The sequence below is a fragment of the Schistocerca americana genome, chromosome 3 (assembly GCF_021461395.2).
Source record: "Schistocerca americana isolate TAMUIC-IGC-003095 chromosome 3, iqSchAmer2.1, whole genome shotgun sequence".
Taxonomy (NCBI): Eukaryota; Metazoa; Arthropoda; class Insecta; order Orthoptera; family Acrididae; genus Schistocerca; species Schistocerca americana.
Window position 1 is genome coordinate 813,504,261 of NC_060121.1, and position 27,644 is coordinate 813,531,904.

At 42.4% G+C, this 27,644-nt stretch overlaps 1 protein-coding gene across 1 annotated transcript in view; it reads right to left on the reverse strand.

The window, feature by feature from the left end:
* LOC124606414 (vesicular glutamate transporter 2-like) overlaps window positions 1–27,644 on the reverse strand; it is a 182,361-nt gene that overhangs the window by 65,289 nt on the left and 89,428 nt on the right. The window contains exons 2-4 of the mRNA XM_047138395.1: window positions 14,558–14,818; window positions 7,344–7,455; window positions 2,169–2,383 (exon numbers count right to left, since the gene is read on the reverse strand). Coding sequence (XP_046994351.1) covers window positions 2,169–2,383; window positions 7,344–7,455; window positions 14,558–14,818 — 588 coding nt within the window. The remainder of the gene's footprint in view (window positions 1–2,168; window positions 2,384–7,343; window positions 7,456–14,557; window positions 14,819–27,644) is intronic.

The window sequence follows — 27,644 nt, forward strand, 5'->3', positions numbered from 1 at the left end:
GCACTCAGCCTCGTGATGCCAATTGAGGAGCTCCGGTTACAGAATACCATCATAACCACTGGGAGAGCGGTGTGCTGACCACGCGCCCCTTCTATCTGCATCCTCAACTAAGGAAGACACGGCGGTTGGATGGTCCCGATGGGCCACTTGTGGCATGAAGACAGAGTGCTTTTTTTTCAGCCTGAATGCAATGAATCGTCTTGGTATGAGGTAAAACGCTAACTTCGTTTCAGACCCAAGCGTCCAACATCATTACGTTCTCTGGTTTTGGATATTGAGGAAAATAGGATGCCATTCCTTCAGAGACATTCAGACACCGCATCGAAAGTGCCCAGCAGTGTTCAAAGCGTCATGAAGGCGGAAACTCTTCATATGAACATCCGCTGAAAGGTATTCGGATATTTTTGCTCAGCTGGTGTAATAATTAATGCGCTAGCAATGACAAAGTTTATAAATGGCCGAAGCAGAATTTATAACTGATGTTCTTAACAAAGTTTTTGTGGTAAACAGTGCTAAATGAAACAAGAGAAAAATATCCAAATATTTAAAAAAATGAACACTTACTCGCATTTGCTAGGATAAATATATACACGCAAACTGATAAAATAGTATTTAGAACCCTACAGGCAGGACCGTTTAACTTTTCCCCTGCAGTTGTTTCTCTTTCTAAGTATCAAGCTATATTTCTCTCTTCAGCAGAACAGACTTTTTCACGTACAAAGAATATTATTTAATAAAAGCCGTTTCATCTGTTTATGTTTTTTTTTATGCACGCTACAGGCTTTTCCTTCGCCCAGGTACTGTAAAACCTAAATTATTTTTCTCTTTCAGGTATTTGGCCACTCTGCAGCAGAACTCTCTAAGTCCTCATGGAAGCTTTACAAAACATCACCAAAACAAAACATACGATAACATAATGACTAAGAATACACAAAAATCACTACAATGACCCGAGTGAGCCCGGGGAGAATATGTGATCGCCGCTATTTGAAATGTGTTGTCGAATGTTGTATCATTTGTGAAGCATACAAGTAATAAAGGAATTACCACCGCATTTGCGTTATCATCGGCACCTTATCCTACAGCAAATATTGTAGAGCTTTTTGAAATATGTGGCAATTACAAATGAATTGCAGTGTGGCTACATCCCCTCACTGCTGTTGTAACCTAGCGAAAATCTGATGAAAACAGCGTTGAGTGGTAACCGTATCTATAAAATTTGGCGAGATGCGAGTAGCACTCGCGCTCTGAGAGTTCCCTACAGCCGCACGGAGTGATCGCCATGTCACTGACTGCGCGGCCCCTCCCGCCGGAGGTTCGAGTCCTCCCTTGGGCATAGGTGTGTGTGTTGTTCTTAGCATAGGTTATTTTAAGTTAGTTTCAGTAGTGTGTAAGCCTAGGGACCGATGACCTCTGCAGTTTGGTCCCCTAAGAACTCACACACATTTTTTTAGATCCGTACAAACTTGACAATGTAAACAGTATAGACACTTTATACGTTCCAGGAATCGAGGATACTGACAATTTTTGCCAGTTATAGACGTCGATACTGGCAAGATATCGGCCCCGGGGATCCCAAGAGTCTCGAGAATGTTTAAATTTCAAGTTTGATTTGAAGTCGGATAACAAATGACAAAAATGGCACTCAGCAATATGGGACTTAACATCTGAGGTCATCAGTCCCCTACAACTTAGAACTACTTAAACCGAACTAACTTCACACACATCCATGCCCGAGGCAAGATTCGAACCTGCGACGTAGCTGTCGCGTGGTTCCAGACTGAAGCGCCTAGAACTGCTCGGCCACATTGGCCGGCAACAAACGATAAAAGAAGATTTTTTTGTGTGATACAATGTCGGATGTTTTTCTTTGCTATTACTGTGAAACCTTTCTCCTTGCCAAATTGCATGATTCTAGGCATGAGTCACAGAATCTTTTGAATGAATTGGCTTAGAAGCTTAAAATGTTTGCACTGTCAAGGAACCATAGAGCTTAATATATGACATAAATTTGAACTTGATAGTCTACTCGTTCCTGAGAAAAAGGGTTCTTAACAGTCGGACAGGCCGACAGACGGACGACAAATCGGTTTTATATGGGTTCCGTTTTCACAGATTGAGGCACCGAACCCGAAATATGCCTTATTTAGCCTCGAGTGTAACGGTACCTTGGCGCTGGACTGTATGTTGGCCTCTATGAAGTAGCGCTCCGCCGGGTCGATGTGCCTGTGCTGGGCCGGGGAGTCCGCGACGTAGAAGCACCAGGGCAGGCACCACAGCAGGCCGACGCCGCCGAAGAAGTAGAAGGCCAGCGGCCAGCCCACAGACGTCACGCACAGCGCGCCCGTCAGCGCCATCGATATCAGCGTCCCTCCGAACACGCCTGCCGCACGACACGCGTCACAGTTAATTATACTGAAGGCGTAAAACCCTGTGACTCTGTTTATCGAAACAACTATTCTACACTACTGGCCATTAAAATTGCTACACCATGAAGATGACGTGCTGCAGACGCGAAATTTAACAGACAGGAAGAAGATGCTGTGATATGCAAATGATTAGCTTTTCAGAGCATTCACACAAGGTTGGCGCCGGTGGCGACACCTACAACGTGCTGACATGAGGAAAGTTTCCAACCGATTTCCCATACACAAACAGCAGTTGACCGGCGTTGCCTGGTGAAACGTTGTTGTGATGCCTCGTGTAAGGAGGAGAAATGCGTACCATCACGTTTCCGAGTTTGATAAAGGTCGGATTGTAGGCTATCGCGATTGCGGTTTATCGTATCGCGACGTTGCTGCTCGCGTTGGTCGAGATCCAATGACTGTTAGCAGAATACGGAATCGGTGGGTTCAGGAGGGTAATACGGAACGCCGTGCTGGATCCCAACGGCCTCGTATCACTAGCAGTCGAGATGACAGGCATCTTATCCGCATGGCTGTAACGGATCGTGCAGCCACGTCTCGATCCCTGAGTCGGGGACGTTTGCAAGACAACAACCATCTGAACGAAAAGTTCGATGACGTTTGCAGCAGCATGGACTATCAGCTCGGAGACCATGGCTGCGGTTACCCTTGACGCTGCATCACAGACAGGAGCGCCTGCGATGGTGTACTCAACGACGAAACAGGGTGCACGAATGGCTAAACGACATTTTTTCGGATGAATCCAGGTTCTGTTTACAGCCTCATGATGGTCGCATCCGTGTTTGGCGACATCGCGGTCTTCACACATTGGAAGCGTGTATTCGTCATCGCCATACTGGCGTATCACCTGGCGTGATGGTAAGGGGTGCCATTGGTTACACGTCTCGGTCATCTCTTGTTCGCATTGACGACACTTTGAACAGTGGACGTTACGTTTCAGATGTGTTACGACCCGTGGCTCTACCCTTCATTCGATCCCTGCGAAACCCTACATTTCAGCAGGATAATGCACGACCGCATGGTGCAGGTCCTGTATGGGCCTTTCTGGATGCAGAAAATGTTCGACTGCTGCCCTGGCCAGCACATTCTCCAGATCTCTCACCAATTGAAAACGTCTGGTCAATGGTGGCCGAGCAACTGGCTCGTCACAATACGCCAGTCACCACTCTTGATGAACTGTGGTATCGTGTTGAAGCTGCATGGGCAGCTGTACCTGTAAACGCCATCCAAGCTCTGTTTGACTCAATGCCCAGGCGTATCAAGGCCGTTATTACGGGCAGAGGTGGTTGTTCTGGATACTGATTTCTCAGGGTGTATGCACCCAAATTGCGTGAAAATGTAGTTACATGTCAGTTCTAGTATAATATATTTGTTCAATGAATAACCGTTTATCATCTGCATTTCTTCTTGGTGTACATATTTTAATGGCCAGTAGTGTACGTAGGGATTGTGCTTTATCAAATCAAAAGATATATTCATTTTTACAGAAAACTTAGTCCTTGAGTGTGTACACGCATGTTAGTATCACTCGAAATTCACTGTTAAACATGTCCCGAAGTTTTGGTTGTCACCATGATGATACGCTACGGTAGTATGCTTGATCACACAACGGCCTTACCAGCATTTCATAGGTGCAGCCATGTTTCTGATTGTTGCATAATGAATTCCACGAAGACGTCTCCAGCTTCAGCACCAGCAGTTTGAGATATCCTCATGTTCTCTCCTCCTATGTCCTCTTCTTCATCAGTTTCATAGCAATTTCACTGTGAGCTTATGATAACCACTTTTCTGCTGAAGTCTGGTCATAAATAGTTGCCCGTCCAACACTGTTACGGGCAACAATGATTTTCTGCGAGAAACCTCATCTCAGTTTATATCTATTTTCGAGTTTCCGCTTTCCCTTTAGAATCCACGATAATGATCCGCAAGGAAAGCCACAATTTCTAAGTGTACAGGAATGTTGAACATTATAATTAATTAACAACATGGTTGCAGACGAAATTTCATTATTGTTGGTGTCATTTCAGGTTGAACGACTATATGCTTGAAGTGTGCCGGATTACCGAGAGGCCGGACTACTGAGGGCCGTGTTAGCGAGAGTTTACTGTATTTGACTTCTATATCCGTCTTGCGTAGAGCGCTGGTTTGACATTACATGTGATCCGTGAAAATTTTTGTGTTGGTTGATTGATTATTTTCAGCTGCTCATTACTATTTTCGTCACTTTGAACTTTATCTTAACTTCTCCTTCAATTGGGTGGGGCCTTCCTCAAGCCGTGCTTACTTCAGTGCAGCTTGTAACCACGTTACTCAGTTTTCGATCCACTGTTGTGGGGGACACTTTGCTGCTTCCTGCGAGTAATTGGTATGTGGCAGACTTTGCGGCCGCATCATTTCCCAGTCGTTTAGTTGTTTAGTTATGGCTAAGTGAATAGTTTTCTCGTTTATTACAGTTATGTCAATTTGCGTGCTACCATCAATGACGGCGCTGTACAATCTTGGCATCTGTTAGCCTTGCGTAATCTTTGGACCAGTTTTAGCCTTACATTATAGCTCTTGACTTCCCTTATAGTCCATAATCCGGCTCTGTTTGCGTTTATTTAGACTCTAGGCCTTCGACTGTGCTTGCAGCATATGATTGATTTACATCAATCACATTTGAGAGATGGTTTTAACGTGGTCACTTTTCCACACTCCCACTGATCAGCCATGCACGGAAGATGTGCTGCCGTTAACTTAACTTGGTCATGTACACCTCGTACTGGTTTTAGATGTGTTGATTTTTCCTCTATGTATTTTTTATCTTATTTGCTTTTGTAATACTGGTAGGTTTTTCATGGGTCTTACTGGTCAGACATTTGGCTTCATTTTTAATTTACAGTTCTACTTGAAGATTGAGCTGAGACCCCGAAACGGTTTGTGTATGACTTCAGTAATAAATATCTTGTAGAGCTGCAACGGAACTTTCAGTTATGAACAATTTATATAACACCTGTGGATGTCCCACTAACAGAAGTTTATGACATTATTCCAAATCGCGAAAAAAATGAACTTAACAACAAGATAACAGCGATTATCCAACAAAAATTGACTGAGATCACATTCAGACTTAAATATAGAAAAGAGATTTAAGAAGCCTTTGAGATCAAGCAAGGAGACTGGCTCTTGCCTTTACTGCCGAACCTCTTGGAATTCAAGGGAGGAGTGAAAAATGGAGTCAGAATGGATTGTATGAGCGTAGAACAGACATCTGACTGCGTAGCTTCTGTTGAAGGTCGTGTACATATTTCTCATCATGTGGTGACAGTCACAAAACATATCAATGAACTTAATACCCACAGAGGCCTTACCGAACCTCTAATTTCCACTCCGAAAATGTGGCTTATAACAAACATCAACAAAGTGCTCATAGAGCTAAATTTACATCGTAGAAAAATTAAACGCGAAAAATGTTCGAGTATCTAAGAAAATCAATATAAACAAAAATTTCTTTCAAAGAAGCCTCTGCAACTATGATCAGCAACCTGGATGTTCTACACTAGCTGACTAGAGGTGTTTACAATGGCGATCCGTACCGTTTCATGCAAGCTCAGACACTATTATGCAGTCATTCAACCAGAACTGAATAGGAACGGGTCTGAACGAGAAGTTAGAAGCCAAAGAAAGAAAGGAAGGTCTCAGGGCGACCATAGACCGACAAGAGAGAATGCTTCTATGTGCATAAGGTAACAGGCACCAATTGTCTATGGATGCATAAGACGAAAAGAGTCGGAATATAGTAAGACACATTTATACCTAATATCTGGAAAAAACACGAAGAGCTCTTGTTTTCTGATGTTGAACAATATACCCAATAATTTGGTATCACAAATGAAACACAAATAAATGTGCTCTTATGAACAACTCAGAACACACCAGCATTTCGAGAAAACGAAAAGTTTGGCAAGACATGGTCCGAAGAAAAAAAAGGTGAATTTACTGGTTGCTAGTTAAAGTTCGCATAAAGACATGTCTGGAATAACATGCATCACAGCCGGCCAAAATAATGGGAGAAGAATGTGGGACGCAGCAAAGGAAGTTTTTATCGAGTAACCCTATTGGAAATTTCGGGATAGCGAAAAGTAGCTCAGATGTCTGCACCTCGTAGTTCCAAAGAATCATCAGTGACCAAATTACGGCGACAGCCAGCTCTCAGTTACCTGTTCACAATATTATAATGATTTGTTGAGTTGGGTAATTAACCTACGACTAAAAAGCGCATGTGAGAAATACTGTTTGTGGAAAAGACGAATCTCTGATATTTCCGTAATTTGAAACTCACCAACATAGATAACGGAAAACTTGCTTCTCTCGTGGTCAGGGGCCCATCGACATATAACTGTCTGTATCGCTGGTATAACGCCGCCCTAGAAGTTAAGAGAAACAAAAATGACATACAGTCCCTTTATATATAAATAAATACCAAATCGTGAAATATAGCAGTGAACTTTAAGCAAATAAAAAATAAGGATTGTGGAAAATAAATGAAGGATTGTTCGAAAATTTTATTCTTTCAATTAATCCCTTTTTTTGTATAAAGGTCACCAATTTTTTATTTTAAACGAAACAGTTTAATATTTCTACACCAATGTTGGCCGATGCGTTCAGTGTTTGTCGACCATTTTGTAATTGTTCCTAATGTCCAAGGTTTTTGTGCCTTTGTATAGAAGCTATGCTTTCATTAGTGTAAATATTATCAAGCATGCACCATACCTAATGCGTAAGGAAACTGGCAGTAGGAGTGGAAAATACGTACCAGAATAAATCCCTGTCCGATCCTGTTGGCGAAAAGGACGTAATAGCCAGCCCATGCTGACGCAGGAGTCAGGATTGTGAGGATGGACGAGATGAAGATACCGAGCCCGAAGACGATTTTACCTCCGAAACGGTCGGCCATCACGCCCCCGGGGATGTGGCCCGCCGCGTAACCATAGTAGTAGGCAGCCAGCAGCTCTCCTTGCTCCTGTCTGTCCCAGATGAAATGCCCGTCCTGGAACACGAGGCGGCGAACTGTAGCAGTTTGCGCTTTAGCAGAATAGTCACTAGATGGCCAGGACATCAGACGACACACAGCCAGCTACGACTGGATACACAAGTGTTCGTATACAGATATTGTAAGAAACTCTACACAATCATCGTCATCTTTAAGCTTTTGCGCCTGTGGTTAGTGAGGGTAACAACAAAACGAAAACAACTGAATTAGTCGGTTGTTGTAAAATGAAAATTGACACATTCGGCTGGAGTTTTACTCGCCAGTAGAACTACTGATTTATTCTTTTGAGTGAGCAACCGAATGAAAGTCACCTGATCCCCGGCACATTCAGTTTAGAGCAGAAACAACTGATCGTTTTGGCGCTGTTAAATCGTTGTGATGTGATCCAGGGTTTGTTCAGGTGCTCCACAGTCACTGCTTGAATTATCTACGAATCCTCATTTACAGAGCGTGGCCTTGCATCTAGTGTGGTTCCTTCGGATATGGTTGAGCTTAACCCAGTCTTTCCTAGCAGAGTCGAACCATTTTCGTGCTTTTGAGGGGTCAGTTATAACGTGACAATTACTGACTGTGTTCTCCCATTCCTTTTTCCAAGCGTCTGTAAGGTTGAAGCTATCCTCTCCTCTTATGTAGCTGTTATTCCATATCGGGTTTCGTGACTTCAATGTGTGATTTGGTAAATTTCTAATGACCTCTTGAATAGGTAGGCATTTTGCGTCATCTATTTGTATTATTTTTACCCATTCTTTAATAGATGTTTTTTGGCGTCTTAGTTTTGGCGGTGCTATGTTGTCGATGACGAGAGCCATGGTATTGGGGTAGATTTTAATGTCCCAGTGGTAATACTCACGGTATCGCGGAGTTGCACGTCTACCATGTTGGTATGGTGACTTCTCTGCCAGTCAGGAGCACAGTATTCTGCAGTTGTGTAGACTATTGATGTTGCTGCAGTTCGTAGAGTTGATGCATCTGCATCCCAAGAACTACCCGCCAATAATTTCCTAGTAGTATTATTCCATGTTTTGAGCTTCTGACCAACATTTTTAAGGTGTTGTTTGTAGGATATGGTCCTGTCCAGTGTAACGCCGAAATATTTGGGATGGAAGTTGTGTTTCACCCTCTGTTGGTCAAATAACACGGTCAGCCTTTCATTGCCGCCTTTACTGTTAAGGCGAAAAGCGCCGACTTCTGTCTTAGAAGGATTTGTGTGCAGACGCCATCTTCTGTAACATTTGGTAAGAACTTCAACGTCATCAGTTAAAGTCTTGCCCCTTGTTCGAGAGATTTCCTTTGCACTGCTATGGCCAGGTCGTCAGCGTATCCGAATTTTGTGCTCACTGTGTAAGGCATATCGCTGGTGTAGAGGTTGAATAGTAGTTGTGCTAGGACTGATCCTTGAGGTAGTCCATTCTTCATCTTAAAAGAGCTACTGACGTCCATGCCACTTATCACTTTAAAGTTGCGATTGGTGAGCATGTTCTTTAGCGGAGTTGTGAGCCGAAGGCATAGGATCACTTTCTTTAGTTTCAGCAAGAGGTCCATCCAGCCAAACAGTATCGTAGGCAGCTGTTAAGTCTACGAATGCCACTGATGTTTTCAGTCCTCTTTAAATGACAGCTTCTATGTATGATGTCAAAGCCAGTACTTGCTCGCAGCAGCTACGATTATTGCGGAAGCCTGCCTGGAATGGTGGTGTAAGTAGGCTGTTTAGGTTTTTATGTTGGTAACGCCACGTAGCGCTCTGTATGAAAATCACTGACTGTGGTGTGCGCAGTCTGTAGCTGATTGGACTCATTGTTGGAATATTCGCTTGTGTAGTGTTATGCAGTTGGACGTGAGCCGCTGGCAGTGGTAGATGTGGAGAGAGAGATGCCAAGAGTTTTGAGAGGTTACTATAAGCGGACGATCTGGACGTGTGTCCGCCAGAAAAAGGAAATTTGTAAAGATGGATGTCATGAATTGATATATGAACATTATTAAGGTAAATAAATTGTTTGTTCTCTATCAAAATCTTTCATTTGCTAACTATGCCTATCAGTAGTTAGTGCCTTCGGTAGTTAGAATCTTTTATTTAGCTAGCAGTATTGGCGCTCGCTGTATTGCAGTAGTTCAAGGAGGAGGAGGAGGATATTAGTGTTTAACGTCCCGTCGACAACGAGGTCATTAGAGACGGAGCGCAAGCTCGTGTAAGGGAAGGATGGGGAAGGAAATCGGCCGTGCCCTTTCAAAGGAACCATCCCGGCATTTTCCTGAAGCGATTTAGGGAAATCACGGAAAACCTAAATCAGGATGGCCGGAGACGGGATTGAACCGTCGTCCTCCCGAATGCGAGTCCAGTGTGCTAACCACTGCGCCACCTCGCTCGGTGTAGTTCGAGTAACGAAGTATTTTGTGAGGTAAGTGGTTCATGAAAGGTATAGGTTATTGTTAGTTAGGGTCATTCTTTTGTAGGGATTATTGAAAGATTGCGTTACGCTAAAAAATATTGTGTGTCAGTTTAGTGATGATCAGAATAAGTAAAGAGAGAACTGTCCGAGTAAGTTCAGTTTTGCTCAGCTGTTTGAAAATCACATAACGTAGATGTTTACTAGCACAGTCATTCTTAATTTTTCTAAGGGGACGTTTTAGTGGTATCACTTGATATTATAGATTTATAGGTACGGTTGTATATGAAACGTTCTAGCAATTTGTAGCTTACACTCAGTAATGCTATTGAGCGATAGCTTGCTGGATCTTTCGGTGGTTTACCTATTTTCCTTATATTTTATTCTTCAAGATGATTTAGTGCAATATGTTGGAGGTACCGAGTGTAGAAAGATTCTAAATATAGGAATCGCAAACAGCAGGAGCATCGTGCGAAAGCAGGTTTGCCACAGTGACATTTCCTCGTATGAATCTCTGTCGGGTGGGGCCAACGAGATATTCTGGTCCTGGAACGACTAGTAAACCACCGAAACATCCAGCAACCTATCGCTGAATAACATTACTGAGTGTAAGCTACAAATTGCTAGAACGGTTCAATACAACCTTACCTATAAGGCTATAGCTCAAGTGATACCACTGTAACGTCCCCTTAGAAAAATTAAGAATGACTGCTAGTAAACTTCTCCGTTATGTGATTTTCAAACAGCTGAGCAAAACTGAACGTACTCAGACAGTTCTCTCTTTAATTATTCTGATCATCATTAAACTGACACATAATATTTTTTAACACAACGCAATCTGACTTTGAATAATCCTTACAAAAGAATGGTCCTGACTAGTCGCCTTGTGCTCCATATTCCGCGAACGCTCGGCTCCGTGTAAGGCCCACGGGAAATCAGTACCGACTAAAGGTCTTATCTTTGTCGTGTGCTATCGAGAACTTGCATGCATTTAAACACGGAGTCAAGAATTATTAGATTCTCCTGAAATAGTTACTCGCTTCCCGCCGGGGACCGCTGCTGGCACTCGTAAGACCTGCAGTGTCACTTGCTGTGACGTAGGCGCTGTAGCCTGGCTTTCTAGTTGGCCTCGCTCTCGAAAAAGAAACGTCGTTAGCATCGCTGAAGATTTCACGCATTGGCAATAATGGCGCCGCTAACCAAGCATAATGGATCACTTCTCCGAAAACTGGTGAATATAGCTGATTATGGATCAAGATATGCTACAGGAATTTTACCAAAAATAATTTCAAATAACTCTTCTATTCATTTATTGTTTTTATTTTTTTAATTCATTCACTAGACGTAAATTAGTAGAAGAATTAGGGCAACGTAATTCAGTATACATTGGAAAACACACGTGTTTCCATCTTCTATGGAAATGGGTAGACAAATGAAAAATAAAAATAAAAATAGTTGTGTTTCGAACACGGGGAGTAAAACTGTCAGTCCGCGAGCCTAGCCATTGCGCCACCGCTTCCAATTCACTACTTTCTGTAGAAGTAGGTCGAAAACTTTGACCGTCGTTTTATCTGAAAATGTCAAGTTGTAACCTCACCACTATATTTGTTTCTAAGAAATTTAGTCCAACTTTACCTCCCACTCTATAAAAAACTACCTATTACCAAAACTATGTATCCAGAAACTGTTACCACCTTAAACTCATATGTTAACCTTTGGCTAAACAGAACCTAATTTGAATTGAATTGTACCTGGTCTGAATACAACTTGTCTTCATGTTAAATGCGCAGCTGTAGTAAAAGCAATAATCTGACCCTAATCAGAATTTCCACTTGCCTCGAGTCTTGACAACATTGTTGCATATTTCTCGAAAGCATAATAACAAACAGCAAGCAGGCAGCGGCTAAGCCAGATTTATCTCTAAATAAAATTACCAAACTATATTCAAACTGTTTCATACCACATGGTGCAATGTGGTACTGCCTAATGTTAAACAGTAGACTTGGCCACTGTTTCTATGTTTCGATACAGTGTATCGATACGTGAAACTGTTTCAGTGTTTCGGAACGGCTATGGTTCACTGTTTCGAAACAGTGGTGTTTCATTTCGCTCCTGTCTCGGACAACCGGACCAGATTCGATCTCGAGCCAGACACAGAAACTATATCGTTGTTTCAAAATAAGGCTGTTTCAGTCCACTTGTGCTTGGAACGGACTAATTGTATCGAAACAGTGATGTTTCATTCCGCTCTGTGTCGGACGAGATTCGGGCTCGGCACAGGTACTGAAACACAACATAACACTTCATGAAACACTTTCAAGAGTGTCGAAATCTTTTTGGCAAGCAATAGCATGAAGTTTACGATATCCGAAAATAAAGCTTCGTTTCTAGCTGACTGTCCTATTACGAAATGGCGTAACATCTGCTTTATAAACACTAACCAAACAATAAAACAACGCATACTATTCACATTCAAAATAATAAATATGTGAAAATCATTCAGTTAAATTACACTTTTTTATAACATACGCTTCTCTGTTCATGTACAGTAATCACATTAAGAAACGCAAGTAAGCCTACAACATTTTGAATAAAAAAGGCGTAGAGTGACAGTTATTAGACATATACATAAATATGATGTAGGTATAATTGCAAGCAATCTGTTTGACGTATCACTGATAGTGTAATGGTGAACGGGAAGGGCTGGGAAGCATGGTGAATTTATAGTAACGGTTCGAAACACCTTGAGAGACAAAATTTTTTTCTGTTATATTTTGTTATTTATTCGAATTATTTGGCGTTATCTGTGAGTCTATAGTCACTGTGCCTATTATCCACAATGATTCCCTTTGTGTGAATGGAAATTAGCAGGATGGGTATATTACCCATACTAACAGAATATGGGAATCCCAGTAGCATATCCGTTGTTTCTGCAGTTTGCTCCCACCTCCAGTTCCGTTCGTGGTGGTTCTTCTATCTTCAGCTATGGCTGTCCTCAGCCAATTCAAAAGCATGAAAGTCACACGACACGAAAGCAGCGCATTTGCTGCAGGAAATACTAAACTGCCAATACGCCTAAGTGATAGTTTCATGTTTTCTGCGATATGATTTGTGTTTATATGGACATACTTATAGAGTAGACATTCGAGATGATAAAATGTGTAGGTTTATTAGATTACAAACTGTTTCACTGTTTCAAAACAGCGTATCGAAACATTACATTGTATAGTTTCATTTGTTTCGAAATAGTTACGTGTTTCAGTTTGCCCATCTCTATTAAACAGAGTGATAGGGAGAGGAGCTATTCCTATGAAATGGTATTCAAAACAACAATTAGAGTGAACTATGTATTCCAACGGACAGAGTAAAATTTCGCGTGATCTTCACACGTTAACAAAAAATGGTTCAAATGGCTCTGAGCACTATGGGACTCAACTGCTGTGGTCATCAGTCCCCTAGAATTTAGAACTACTTAAACCTAACTAACCTAAGGACATCACATACACCTATGCCCGAGGCAGGATTCGAACCTGCGACCGTAGCAGCAGCACGGCTCCGGACTGGAGCGCCTAGAACCGCACGGCCACCACGGCCGGCACACACGTTAACATTCGTCTGAATAATAGTATGCTTAACAAAGTGAACAATGATTTGAAAAGGGGACACCGTTCACAGAGAACGTCTATAAAAATCAGACAGCTTGATAAATAAATGTCGTGTGACTCGGGCCTCCAGTCGGGTAGACCGTTCGCCGGGTTCAAGTCTTTCGATCTGACGCCACTTCGGCGACTTGCTCGTCGATGGGGATGAAATGACGATGATTAGGACAACACAACACCCAGTCCCTGAGCGGAGAAAATCTCCGATCTAGCCGGGAATCGACAGGATTGGCATTCTGGCATTCTGTCGCGCTGAACACTCAGCTACCGGCGGGGGGGGGGGGGGGGGGGGGGGGGGTCATACAGCTTGATCAGTTGATATCTTAATGCGTGATTGAGGGAAGTGGGATGGTCTTTCTCTCACTTCTGAGCAAGTGAACGAAGTTAACTAGCTGCCAGGAATCATTTCTACAAAGTAGATGAGCAATGCAGCAGTCTTACCTCAAACTTCTTCTCTCTTTTTTCTCAGAACTTCTAAATACGTCCATCACCTACCATACTTCAACTAAGAATGTATCAGACTGTACAGAGGCAAAGACTGTGCCACGACAAGACCAAAGACTGTTTAACAGTAACGTAACTTCCTCTCTCTCTGACCTGCACTGCACGCCGCTAACATGCAAAAATCAAAATGACATGTCCAGAAAGAGATTTTCACTCTGCAGCGGAGTGTGTGCTGATATGAAACTTCCAGGCAGATTAAAACCGTGTGCCGGACCGAGACTCGAACTCGGGACCTTTGTCTTTCGCGAGCAAGTGCTCTACCATCTGAGCTACCCAAGCAGGAAGGTAGGAGACAGGTATTGGCAGAAGTGAAGCTGTGAGGATGGGGCGTGAGTCGTGCCCGCGAAAGGCAAAGGTCCCGACTTTGAGTCTCGGTCCGGCACACAGTTTTAATCTGCCAGGAAGTTTCATGGCATGCCCATCTTGCAATCTACAGATAGGTCAAGCCACGGACTGAAGTTTCTGGGAAATCGCGTTATGGCACTTGCTGTGTTCTCCTCGTGAGTCGCGGCGCGTGCCAATATCTGCGTTCGCAGGTGGCGCAGGACTTACCTTGCGGTCAGCCCAGTCGGCTATGCCCAGATTCTCCAGTTCCGTGTCCACTTCAGAGGAGTAGATTTCGCGCAGCGCCGTGTTGTTGACCATGTCGACGATGGCCATGGACAGGTTGACGCGGGTCGCGTAGCTGATGGCCAGCCCCACCAGGTTCAGCACCAGCAGTGTGTACCGCGTCTTCCAGAAGCCTGAGCTCGCCGCCAAACAAGCAGGAACGTTACTTGGGGATATCGGGGAGCCTCTTGTATCATATCTAATCTATTCAAAGTTTCGCACCGCCTATATGTATACAAAGTATACGAAGTTGTATTGTTTTTGATTCAAGGAGAACTAAGAAAATAGCTCTACATCTACATCTACATCCATACTCCGCAAGCCACCTGACGGTGTGTGGCGGAGGGTACTTTGAGTACCTCTATCGGATCTGCCTTCTATTCCAGTCTCGTATTGTTCGTGGAAAGAAAGATTGTCGGTATGCCTCTGTGTGGGCTCTAATCTCTCTAATTTTATCCTCATGGTCTCTTCGCGAGATATACGTAGGAGGGAGCAATATACTGCTCGGTGAAGGTATGTTCTCGAAACTTCAACAAAAGCCCGTACCGAGCTACTGAGCGTCTCTCCTGCAGAGTCTTCCACTGGAGTTTATCTATCATCTCCGTAACGCTTTCGCGATTACCAAATGATCCTGTAACGAAGCGCGCTGCTCTCCGTTGGATCTTCTCTATCTCCCCTATCAAACCTATCTGGTACGGATCCCACAGTGGTGAGCAATATTCAAGCAGTGGGCGAACAAGTGTACTATAACCTACTTCCTTTGTTTTCGGATTGCATTTCCTTAGGACTCTTCCAACGAATCTCAGTCTGGCATCTGCTTTACCGACGATCAACTTTATATGATCATTCCATTTTAAAATAACTTCTAATGCATAATGCCAGATAATTTATGGAATTAACTGCTTCCAGTTGCTGACCTGCTATATTGTAGCTAAACGATAAAGGATCTTTCTTTCTATGTATTCGCAGCACATTACACTTGTCTACATTGAGGTCCAATTGCCATTTCCTGCACCATGCGTCAATTCGTTGCAGATACTCCTGCATTTCAGTACAATTTTCCATTGTTACAACCTTTCGATATACCACAGCATCATCCGCAAAAAAGCCTCAGTGAACTTCCGAGGTTATGCACAAGGTCATTTATATCCGAATAGTAATGGTCCTACGACACTCCCCTGCGGCACACCTGAAATCACTCTTACTTCGGAAGATTTCTCTCCATTGAGAATGACTTGCTGCGTTCTGTTATCTAGGAACTTTTCAATCCAATCACACAATTGGTCTGATAGTCCATATGCTCTTACTTTGTTCATTAGACGACTGTGGGGAACTGTATAGAACGCCTTGCGTCAAGAAACACGGAATCTACTTGGGAACCCGTGTCTATGGCCCTCTGAGTCTCGTGGACGAATAGCGCGAACTGGGTTTCACACGATTGTCTTTTTCGAAACACATGCTGATTCCTACTGAGTGGATTTCTAGTCTCCAGAAAAGTCATTGTACTCGAACATAATACGTGTTCCAAAATTCTACAACTGATCGACGTTAGAGATATAGGTGAAATAAAAATAAATAAGAAGATAATAAAGTCTGTTCAAAAATGCACTCATATGATTGGTAACATTCAGTGATTTGTTATCCAATCCTGTAGATTTTGACATGCTTGGATTGTCCTTGGCATACTGTCCACAAGGTGGTCGAAACGCTGCTGATGAAGTGTGTCACACTCTTTGAGAAGCAGTATTACCGCCGTGTTCATATCTTTCATGTAAATACTAAAAAGACAAGATAGGAGAAATTCAAGTGCGTACGAGCCTGCCTTGCTTCTTACTCTCTCCGTATAGTGATTGACGCTAGTGTTAACAGCGTACTTTATCCACCAATTAGTATTCAGTGAGCAGGAAATAATGTACGATATTCTGACCGACCTCTATGTTTCGAGATTTTCGTCGTTTCACTACACCGCTTATCGTGGATTCCACAATCGTTCCGCGAATGCGAGACGTATGTTGCCCTTTTACGTTTCTCTCCAGCGTTTGCGAATGTTCCGTCTGTAATGACTTTAGGAAATGTATTCGCAGTTGTGAATATGAGCCACCTTCGACTGTATATTAGAATGACGTCAATGAAAATTTGTGCCGGACCGGTACTCGAACCCGGCATTGCCGCTTTACGCGAGCTATCGCCTCAGCCGCTGCGGCTATCTGTGCAAGAAACACGGCCGGACCAAAAATTCCATATACCGCCGTCCTGTCACAACTTGCACTTGTACATTACCTGTATTCCCATCAAGCAAGGAGTTATAATGAGAGTCGAAGGTCTGGCATTGGCGAATAAATACAAAATAAAAGTGCCTGTGTTATTAAGAAGTACGATGCGTTGTTCCTTAGGACGTGCATACATGTGCGAAGGAGTAATGCATCTTATTTCTAAATAACGCAGGTACTGCTACTTTGTATTTAATGACCTCGTATTAGACACAGCGTTAAATTCTAATCTTCTAGTTAAAATATCCGTGCAGCTTGCGTACTTGAAAAAATTGTATTGTCCTGTTCCATTTCCCTTGAGAATTTTCTTGATGATGAATGTCTCAATTCTTGCTATATCTTCCATCCCCAAACTTCTCTCCCAGATATGCATTATTCATTTGAACAACGAGTACAAATAGTTAAAACAGACAGCGTATATTAAATAAGTGTGATATTTAACACGTATGACTACAGAAGGGTGTTTACAGGGTTGGCAGTCGAAAACAAGTTATCTACATTAAAACATTTCTTACATTTTTTTATTTACGTTTCTTCTGCCGTACATACTGCTTAGATTACCAGCCTAACTTCAAACAGAAGAAGGGGACTGACAGCTTTAGATGTTAATAGACTCAGAAAACGATATATGGAACATACTGTTGCCGGCCGCGGTGGTCTAGCGGTTCTAGGCGCTCAGTCCGGAGCCGTGCGACCGCTAGGGTCGCAGGTTCGAATCCTGCCTCGTGCATGGATGTGTGTCATGTCCTTTGGTTAGTTAGGTTTAAGTAGTTCTAAGTTCTAGGAGACTGATGACCACAGATGTTAAGTCCCATAGTGCTCAGAGCCATTTGAACCATTTTTTGAACATACTGTAACAAAAACAACAGTTCCGGAATTGGGAAAAGATTTTCTCATCTAATCATTCGTGACCGGCAAGCTCAGGAAGAACGAAAGCAGCAGAACATGTATACAAACGTGTCACTTCTGCTTATCAATGCAAAATTTTTCAGAGTACATAATAACAGCGTAGCTCAAAACATTAATCTTACTTTAGAAAGGTGTAACTCAGTAAAAAGCAGTTACTGACAGTCAGCTAATGACCAATAATTTGACGACATTAAATGCAAGATAGATCTGAAACAACATTAACGTGATATATAGTCCCATTTTCAGTATCATTGCAATACCAACATACAGTAGACAAAAAGCCAAACCAACTGAAATTTTGAAAACGAGCAATATCTATCGAAAAAGAAAGAATCATTTATAGAGTTCAATGGAAGTATAATGTTACTTAGAATGACAATTTCCGAAATTGAATTTTATACATTATTTGAATCTTCATATACGTATCTCAGACATCCACGTTTGTTATCCTCACTTCCACAGCCCGCGTTTCGCTCGCCTAGACAATGTTTCAGTATTACCCGCCGGAGGTCTTGTTTCGATCTTTACTGACACTTCATATTTTGTCAACCCCTTTTCAGGTTATTCTTCATCGAAGTATTTGTCGAATTTATTCATTAATTTTTGCATGAAACATGTAGGTTCCAGTCGTTATTCGTTATCCTCTAGTCTTTGGTGTCGACAAATTTTTAAGAGATTAGGAACTTTATTATTATGGTTATTACTATTATTATTATTATTATTATTATTAGCGAATTCTTCTTGTTAATAGAAGAAGTCAGACAAATAACTAAATAAACACTTGCTTAGATTCTTCTTGTTGCACCCTTAGGCTTTCATTTTTTCCAGAAAGGTTTGTTAATGTCAGCCGACCACTTTGGTCTGTACTTTATTTTGGTTGCTCTGATCTAACTTCTCATTTGTCTACTTTATGTCTGAAGTTGTCTCTTTCTGAAACGTTTGCGTTTTTGAGGTCCTTTCGAATCTCGTTCAGCCCAGGTGCTGAGTTTCTAAGTGATATAACATAAGGTATTATCCTGTTTGTCAACCACTTTTCTGGTAATTCGCATTTTCTTAGTGTCAGTTTCGATATTTGAAAACTTATCTGTTGTTTTGATTGATTGTAACCTGTGACAGTCTTGGGCATGCCTTGCTCCTAAACTTTTCCTAATTATCTCTCTCCCTTCTTTCTTGATGTCTTCAATTTTTTTTGTGTTAAGTGTCAGTGTTTTCGCTTGCGTAGAGGACTGTTGGTTTTGTGAATGTGTTGTAGTGCCGATTTTTGCCTTTCTTGAGATAGATTTTTTGTTGTAGAGGCTTTGGACTAACACTAATGCTTTTTTGACCTTTTGGGGACGATTTTGTTGTTAGATTTTTTCAAGTCCTGTCGGTTCGATGAGTTCTCCGAGTTTTTTAAAGTGCAAGACGCTGTTTTCGGGCACGCCATTTTTGACTTTGAACATAAGAATTCAGTTTTCTCGAATGAGATTTGTAACTTTACCTTTTCGTCACATTCTTTTAGTATTTTGAACTGTTTGACGGCTGTTTCTTCGTCCTCTTGTATCGCCAGGTCGTCTGCAAACGCGAGGTATGGTATGCAGAGGTTGACCTCGTGATAGCCCAGTAGAATTGGCTTCCAAAACCCACGTTTCTTACTTACTTTCGCCCATTCTTCAATAGGTTCGTCTACACCGACGTGGAACAAAACAGGTGGGAGTCCATCGCCTTGTCTGGCACCTGTTTGACTGTGAAAGGGTTCTGAGATCTCCCTCATAAACTTTGCTTTCGTGCCTCTTAGTGTTTGTTTCATGAGTTATTGTGTTGTGGGATCTAGTCCCCTCTCTTCTAAAATTTGGAACTGTGAGCGCTTGCCTGCCGAGGTTCTTTTTTAAATCAACACATACGCATTTTGAGTACGGTTTTGAAGTTAAAAATTTGTTCTGGGCATGACTTGTTCGGTCTGAATCCTGCTTGATATTCTGCTAATTATAGTTTAAATTGCTTTTTTGTTCTATTCAAGAAACAAGCTGATAGGATTTTGCAGGTGAGCGCTAAGAGGGAGACCCCCCTTTGCTAAATGTTTCGAATTATTTGTGAAATTTATTTGACTGGTTTTGGATCTAAATTATTCAAGAGTTCAGCTACAGTTCCGGCCTCCACTGATGATTTGATGTTTTTAAGTTTCTTTATGTGTGAATAACCCTCTTCTTGTATTGGTAGTGACGAATTTTCTGCTGTGATTTCTGGATGTAATTTCGGGAATCTCTCTTTGGGCTCCGGAGAATTAAAAGCTGTGAAATATATGGCTAGTCCTAGGTAATTTTCATTATTTGTCAAGGCCTAGGGACTTTATAATTATTATTATTAATACCTTCTTAGGTGTGTGATCAGTCTGTGAAATCGAATAAAAGTCTGTTTTTACGACATACACGTTTCGCTTTTTTTTTATTCGCGAAGGATCCTCAGTGGCCTGTAATAGATGTGTGTTGCATACATATAATAAAAGTGTGTACAGAATACTGTTATATTACAGTTTTGTTCGTTATTGTCGTAACGTTAAATAAGAAAAATTTTGGAGCGCAAGATTTTACCAATTGCTCTTTGAATCTTCTTACGATTTTGTGGGACGCTGTAATCAGACATACGTCGCCCTATAATTATACCTCGTTGACCCTGGCAACATCCAGGACGTCCGATTTTCGCCGTTTGCGAGCACATTTTACAGCATGTATTTTTGAAAACGGGGTGAAATGTGCCGCGAACGCTGAAAGTAGAAAACCCTGGTGTACACAGGACAACGAGGTATAATTCTAGGGCGACGTACATCTGATACCAAGCTCCCAGAAAATCGTAAGCAGAATGAGACAGCAATGTCATCTTACGAAACTTGGGCTCCAGAAAGTTGTTTCTTATTTAGGAATAAGACAATAATAGTAAAATACTAACTGTGATATAGTAGTATATCTGTTTTACAGCCCACTGATATTGCTTGGCAAATGAAACCAAAGGAAGAGCCTACGTCATTGAAACAAAAAGCCTTCTGTTTAGTTGCATAGTCGGTTCACAATCCAAGAAGATATTGATAAAAATATTAAAATGAAAGCAACTACGAAACGACAGAAAACATAAAAATGACGATTAGGAACATTATTGTTAGGTATTTCAGTCCCACGCTACACAAGACGGCTGCTGTCTGTTCCTAAGGGAGCATTCCTGGTTTGTGAGAGATCTGGAACTCAGTGAAATGAAATTTTCTTAATGGTTCTTTCTTTGACATACTTTTTAGAAGCAGACTCCACTACTGCGACGCGTTGCGCATTAGAATATGTTGGCAATACTGAGCCGTTCGACTTCGTAGATCAGCATCTATAACATCCAAGTATGGGTGCATTGCAGTTTAGGACCAATGAAAAATGAACGAATTAGACTGTAACAAGTGATCAGGGAGAGAACTGAAATATACAGTGACGGAAAATAATAGCAAGATCAACAAGGAGTTGTGCGATACAAGCGAAAGTTGATAGACGTGTTTCTACATCTGAAGGATGATGTCTATTCAAATTTCGCGCCAGTCGCATGAGATTGACCGTAGTAGCGCCACTATGAGGATGCAAATCAGGCTTGATTTAAACACACATTGTAACGGTCATGAACTTGAGTTACCATTCATTTGGACGTGGTGAGTTGATGTTAGTCAAGAATGACTTTGAGGCGACAAAGACACCATTCCAGAATGAGATTTTCACTCTGCAGCGGGGAGTGCGGTGATATGAAACTTCTGGGCAGATTAAAACCGTGTTCCGGAGCGAGACTCGAACTCACGACTTTTGCCTTTCACGGGCAAGTGCTCTACCATCTGAGCTACCACAGCACGACTCACGCCCCGTCCTCACAGCTTTACTTCTGCCAGTACCTCGTCTCCTACCTTCCAAATTTTACACAAGCTCTCCTGCGAACCTTGCAGAACTAGCACTCCTGGAAGAAAGGATATTGCGAAGACACAGCCTGGGGGATGTTTGCAGAATGAGATTTTCACTCTGCAGCGGAGTATGCGCTGATATGAAATTTCCTGGCAGATTAAAACTGTGTGCCGGACCGAGACTCGAAGTCGAGACCGTTGCCTTTCGCGGGCAAGTGCTCTACCACTTGCACTTGCCCGCGAAAGGCAAAGGTCCCGAGTTCGGGTCTCGGTTCGGCACACAGTTTTAATCTTCCAGGAAGTTTCAAAGACACCATTGTCAACCTGTCACTGAGTTTAACAAGGTCGTGTAATAGGGCTACGAGAAGCTAAATGTTCCTTCTGCGATATTGCAGAAAGACTTGGCAGAAATGTAGCCACAATATAGTGCATCGTACTGTATCTGCAGCAGCAATTTGAGCAGCTGTTGGTGCCATACTGACACAAAGAATTGTTACAAATCCGTCACTTGAAGGACAATTCCGAGCCAGATATCCTGTAACGTGCATTTTAGTGACCCCAAACCACCGCCATATGCGACCTCAGTGATGTAAAGCGAGAGCTCATCGAAGGGCAAGGTGGAGGACTGTTGTATTTTCGTATGAAAGCCGATTCTACCTCGGAGTTAGTGATGACTGTGTATTGGTTAGAAGGAGGCCAATTGATAGCCCGCAGCCAACCCGTCTGCGTGCTAGACACACTGGACCTACCCCTGGAGTTACTGTCTGGGATGTCATGTCAAATGACACCAGGAACACTTTCGTAGTTATCCCACGAACCATACTGGAAATGTGTACGTCAGTCTGGTGATTCGATATTTTGTGCTGCCATTCATGAACAGTGTTCCAGGGGGTGTTTTCCAACAGGATAACGCTCGCCCACATACCACTGTTGTAACCCAGCTTGCTCTGCATAGTGTCGACATGTTGCCTTGGGCTGCTCGATCACCAGATATGTCTCCAATCGAGTACATATGGGAGACCATCGAACGACAACTCCAGCGTCATCCACAAGCAACATTAACCGTATTTGTACTGATCGACCATATGCAACAGGCATGGGACTCCTTCCCACAAACTGACGTTTGGCAATTGTACAACACAATGTATTCCCGTCTGCATGCTTGCATTCAACATTCTGGTGGTTGCATCGGTTATTAAGGTACCAGAATTTCACATTTACTACAATGGCTTATCTCGCGCGTAGATTAATCCGTGATCTTGCAATGTCAATCTCTTACGTATGCTGCCTAGCCAAATGTATTCTCTAAATATCATACTCTGCTTTAATCATCTCTTGGTGTTGTGATTTTTTTCCCGTCAGTGTGTATAAAATTTGTTAGTTTTATACAAAGCAAGTATTCCTAGCCAGTAAAACCTATAAGTCAGTTTGTGTCACGCTGAGTCGAATACGCTTGCTGTATCAAATTCTGCAGGGGCATATAGTGGTTCAGATAGGACAGTTTTTAAACAGTTCTACTGTGGGTTAGTAAAAAGTTAACCCAGAGTTTCAGATCTCACTTAAACACATTTTCAAATCATGCAAGAGGTGAAGGACTTCACCAACTAAAATTTTTTGTTATGATGTGAGGACCTTCGGAAAGTCAGAGTTGTCTATAGATGAAAATATTGTAGACAGGTTGGAAGAAAATCTCACATCGCAGTCCCGCCGGCCAGCAAAATGAAATACGAGACAAGCACTAACGTATCTCCGATTTCCTTGCATTCGACTTCGTCGCCTAATGAAAGCGAGTTCATATAACGTACGTGAAGCAGAGTAGCGAGACACAGGAGGCAGAGAAGCCGCCAGTACTACAATCTGACAGCTGCCCCGCCCCCGGTAGTGCATGGTTTACGGGTTGCACATACACCAATGATACATAACGTCAGTGACGATGGTGCATTTCCATTACAGAGACTTCCCAAGTCATCAAGATGTGCGTTAGAGGTTCCTCGCTTTGTTCTTCTGACTCGACATCAGTAATGATTAAAATCAGATTTTATTTTCACGTTTATGAAAACGCGATCACTAAGTCACTGTGTGCAAAAGAGTCAATAAGTTGAAACTTCAACTACGCTTCCGCGCCGGGAAGTACAGTTGGTAGTATAATCGAAAACTTTTCTAGAGCTTGTAACCTGCACATGTAATTGAAAGTCTTTACCAGGAGAACTGTGCCAAACCGAGGGCTGACAATCAGATTTAATACCTTATGCAAGTCGTCTACATCTATATCTACACCTACAAGGCTACTCTGCAAATCACATTTAAGTGCCTGGCAGAGGGTTCATCGAACTACCTTCAGAATTCTCTAATATTCCAATCTCTTATAGCGGGCGGAAAGAACGAACACCTATATCTTTCCACGCTAGCTCTGGTTTCCATTATTTTATCGTGGTGATCGTTTCTCCCTATGTAGTTCGGTGTCAACAAAATATTTTCGCATTCGGAAGAGAAAGTTGGTGATTGGAATTTCGTGAGAAGATTCCGTCGCAACGAAAAACGCCTTTCATTTAATGATGAGCAGCCCAAATCCTGTATCATTTCTGTGACACTCTCTCCCATATTTCTCGATAATACAAAACGTGCTGCCCTTCTTTGAACTTTCTCGATGTACTCCGTCAGCTCTATCTGGTAAGGATCCTACACCGCGCAGCAGTATTCTAAAAGAGAACGGACAAGCGTAATTAGGCAGTCTCCTTAGTAGATCTGTTACATTTTGTAAGTGTCCTGCCAATAAAACACAGTGTTTGGTTAGCCTCCCCCACAACATTTTCTATGTCTTCCTTCCAATTTAAGTTGTTCGTTATTGTAATACCTAGGTATTTAGTTGAATTTACGGCTTTTAGATTAGACTGATTTATAGTGTAACCGAAGTTTAACGAATTCCTTTTAGTACTCATGTGGATGACCTCACACTTTTTGTAATTTAGGGTCAACTGCCGATTTTCGCACCATTCAGATATCTTTTATAAATCGTTTTGTAGTTTGTTTTGATCTTCTGATGACTTTATTAGTCCTATTGCCAAAAGATAATGTTGCAGTATCACTCGAGAACCAATTAAGGGTTTCTACACTGTTGCTTGCTTCTTTTGTCTCAATGGTCTAATGCATTGTATTTGTTTCCCATTACTATCATGAACTATAAAAGGATCATAAATAAGCGAAGAGATCCGCTATTATTCGATTACACTAATGGCGACAAAAGATGGAGACCACTATTACCGTACATCTGGAGCGACATAAAGTGGAATGACGACATGAAACAAACTGTACGAAAAACAGATGCTTGACTGAGATCGATTGAGAGAATATGAAGAAAATGTAACGAAAGAAATGGCTTAAGAAACCCTTATTAAGTGTTGCTCGAATGGGAAGCTTACCACGTTACATTAATAGAAGAGTTAGAGAGTTGCAAACGAAGAGCGGTGCGTTTCGTCACAGAATCGACTAGTCAGCTTGAGAACATTACCGAGATTCTCAACAAACTCCAACATAAGTCGCTACCAAAGACTTTATGCATCACAGAGATGTTTACTGTTGAAATTCTAAGAGCATACGTTCCAGGAAAACTCAAACAATATGTCACTTCCTACTGGATTCGTCTCCCGAATTGACCACGATGGAAAAATGAGATGTGCTGCAGCTGGTAAGGAGATTCATGGACAGTCATTATTCCCACGCAGCATGTGTGACTGGAACAGCGAAGTGGATCATATAGCCATACCAGAAGCATTCTTCGCCACGTACGGTAAGGTGGCTTTTGGAATGTAGATGTAGATGCAGATTTGAAAATCTAGGCAATCACATCAAATGTGAGTGTCAAAGCAGAACGAAATCGAGAAGTCAAACCGAGATCCAATGGGCAAGAGATGTGGATGTGGGTGAATCACCTCATTCTTGTGTCTCGATTTGACCCCGAAAGATCATGCTACTTTGACGCACATCTTTGCGTAATACCCTACACTTTTACCGTTAAGTCGCCCGATGGGAAAAACTTAAATCTCCCAGCTACTACGTGCTCTGTACGTACTTAAATAAACTTGTTTTTAACATCAGATTTACTTAGTATGTATTACCACTCGCTGTACGGTATGTACTCCAAAGGCCAATAAAGCAAAGAATTTAAATAATAACTTGCATGTACAGTACTTAGACATCACAAGCTGCGACAAAGTCACGAGTAGAGCAGTGATGTAGAAAATAGAATAAATTTCTCTTTTTACATCTATGATCACAAAATTGTTTGATCCTTAGACTATCGGTTTCGGTCAGTGGTGACCGTCTTCAGATACGTATATTAGGCCATGTTTTGAATACAAATCTGAAGATGGTCATCCCTGACCGAAACCGGTACTCTAACGACCAAACACTTCTGCGATCATAGACATAAACAAAAGTAACTTATTCTGAATATTCTGAACAGTGATATATATATATATATATATATATATATATATATGTGTGTGTGTGTGTGTGTGTGTGTGTGTGTGTGTGTGCGTGTGTGTGTGTGTGTGTGTGTGAGAGCGAGTGAGGGAGTGTCTGTGCGCTGCTTACCGACGCTGTCTTGCGGTTTGGACGGCGGCGCCGCTACAGCCATGTCGGTCGCGAGTGCGGTGCGCTGTTTGCGTTTCTCGTCAGCTGGAGACCTTGTTAGCCGCTCTGTCCTGCGCCCAGGCGGATCTGTGGCTACGAGTACGAGCCTGTGGCGTATTTCATGTTTTTATCTGCGCGGGAATCCGCGCCGGCGAAGGAGGGGGAGCGACGCCGTTTGTCGCGCACGGCGTCATCCGGCCCGGCTGAGGCTGCGTCGGTAGCCTGGTGCCCATTGTACGCACCTTGTTACACGGTAAACGTTACATTACGCATGACTCGCCTCAGGCTGTTTGTTAGCGCTTTCAAGGCAAAAGGACAGAAATCTTCCACCCAGATTCTCAGAAACGCTTGTATGCGAACTCCGCGTCATTTGCCGCGCACTCTGTACCTCGCTTAACGTAAGTCCTGCAGTACACTTCCTGTACCCATAACTTTGTCCACAAAATTTTTCTGTGCTTACCTTTTACTTACTGTGCACGGTCTCCTTCGAAATACTCTCCTCCACAACTGATACACCGCTCACAGCACCGTTTCCACTACCGGAGGCTATCTTGGTACGCCTGTTGCTGTATCGCGCGAACCGCCGTCTGCGAATTTTCTTTTATCTCGTCCAAGCTTTCAAATATTCGTCCTTTCAACTGGTTTTTTTCACTATGGAAATAAAAAAACAGTTCGCAGGGCCCAGGCTCGGAGAGTACGGAGGATGAGGCAGTTTATAGTCCAATAGTCACGCACGAACAGGGTTGAACGTGCGGGTGTGTGACGCAAGAGCTATGAATTGTCTCGCCACATTTCTTTCTCATATTTTCTCGTAGGCGTCGCAACACATCCCGATATTACCATCGATTAACAGTTTGTCCCAGTTACCGAGAATTCTTCCGGGTTGTATGCTGTAACGCGCCAACGACCACCAAGTCAATTAAGAAAGAACATGAAATAGGGAAAGTTATCTTGGCAGTTACGACATCTTTGCCGATGAGCTAACACGAAAGAGTTTTGTCAACAACTACATTGTACAGCACTGAGCATATTTGTTAGCGAAAGAGAAAGAAGAAACATCGTATTTCAGCAATGGACAAATATCCATGTGACAAATGTGAAATTAATATATTAAAAGTTAAGTCCAAAGTAATGTCATCAGAGATAACTTTTATGTGGAAGAGATTTGTAAGCGAAACAAAGAAATTCAATGCGCCTACAATGCTCTTCCACAGAAGAAGTCGCTTGCTAGAACTCATCCAGTGCAGACGTACGAGAGCAGTTCTGATCTGAATTATTGAGACTGCAAATCGTGACGAGATTGTTTTTGAGTTTAGAAGTG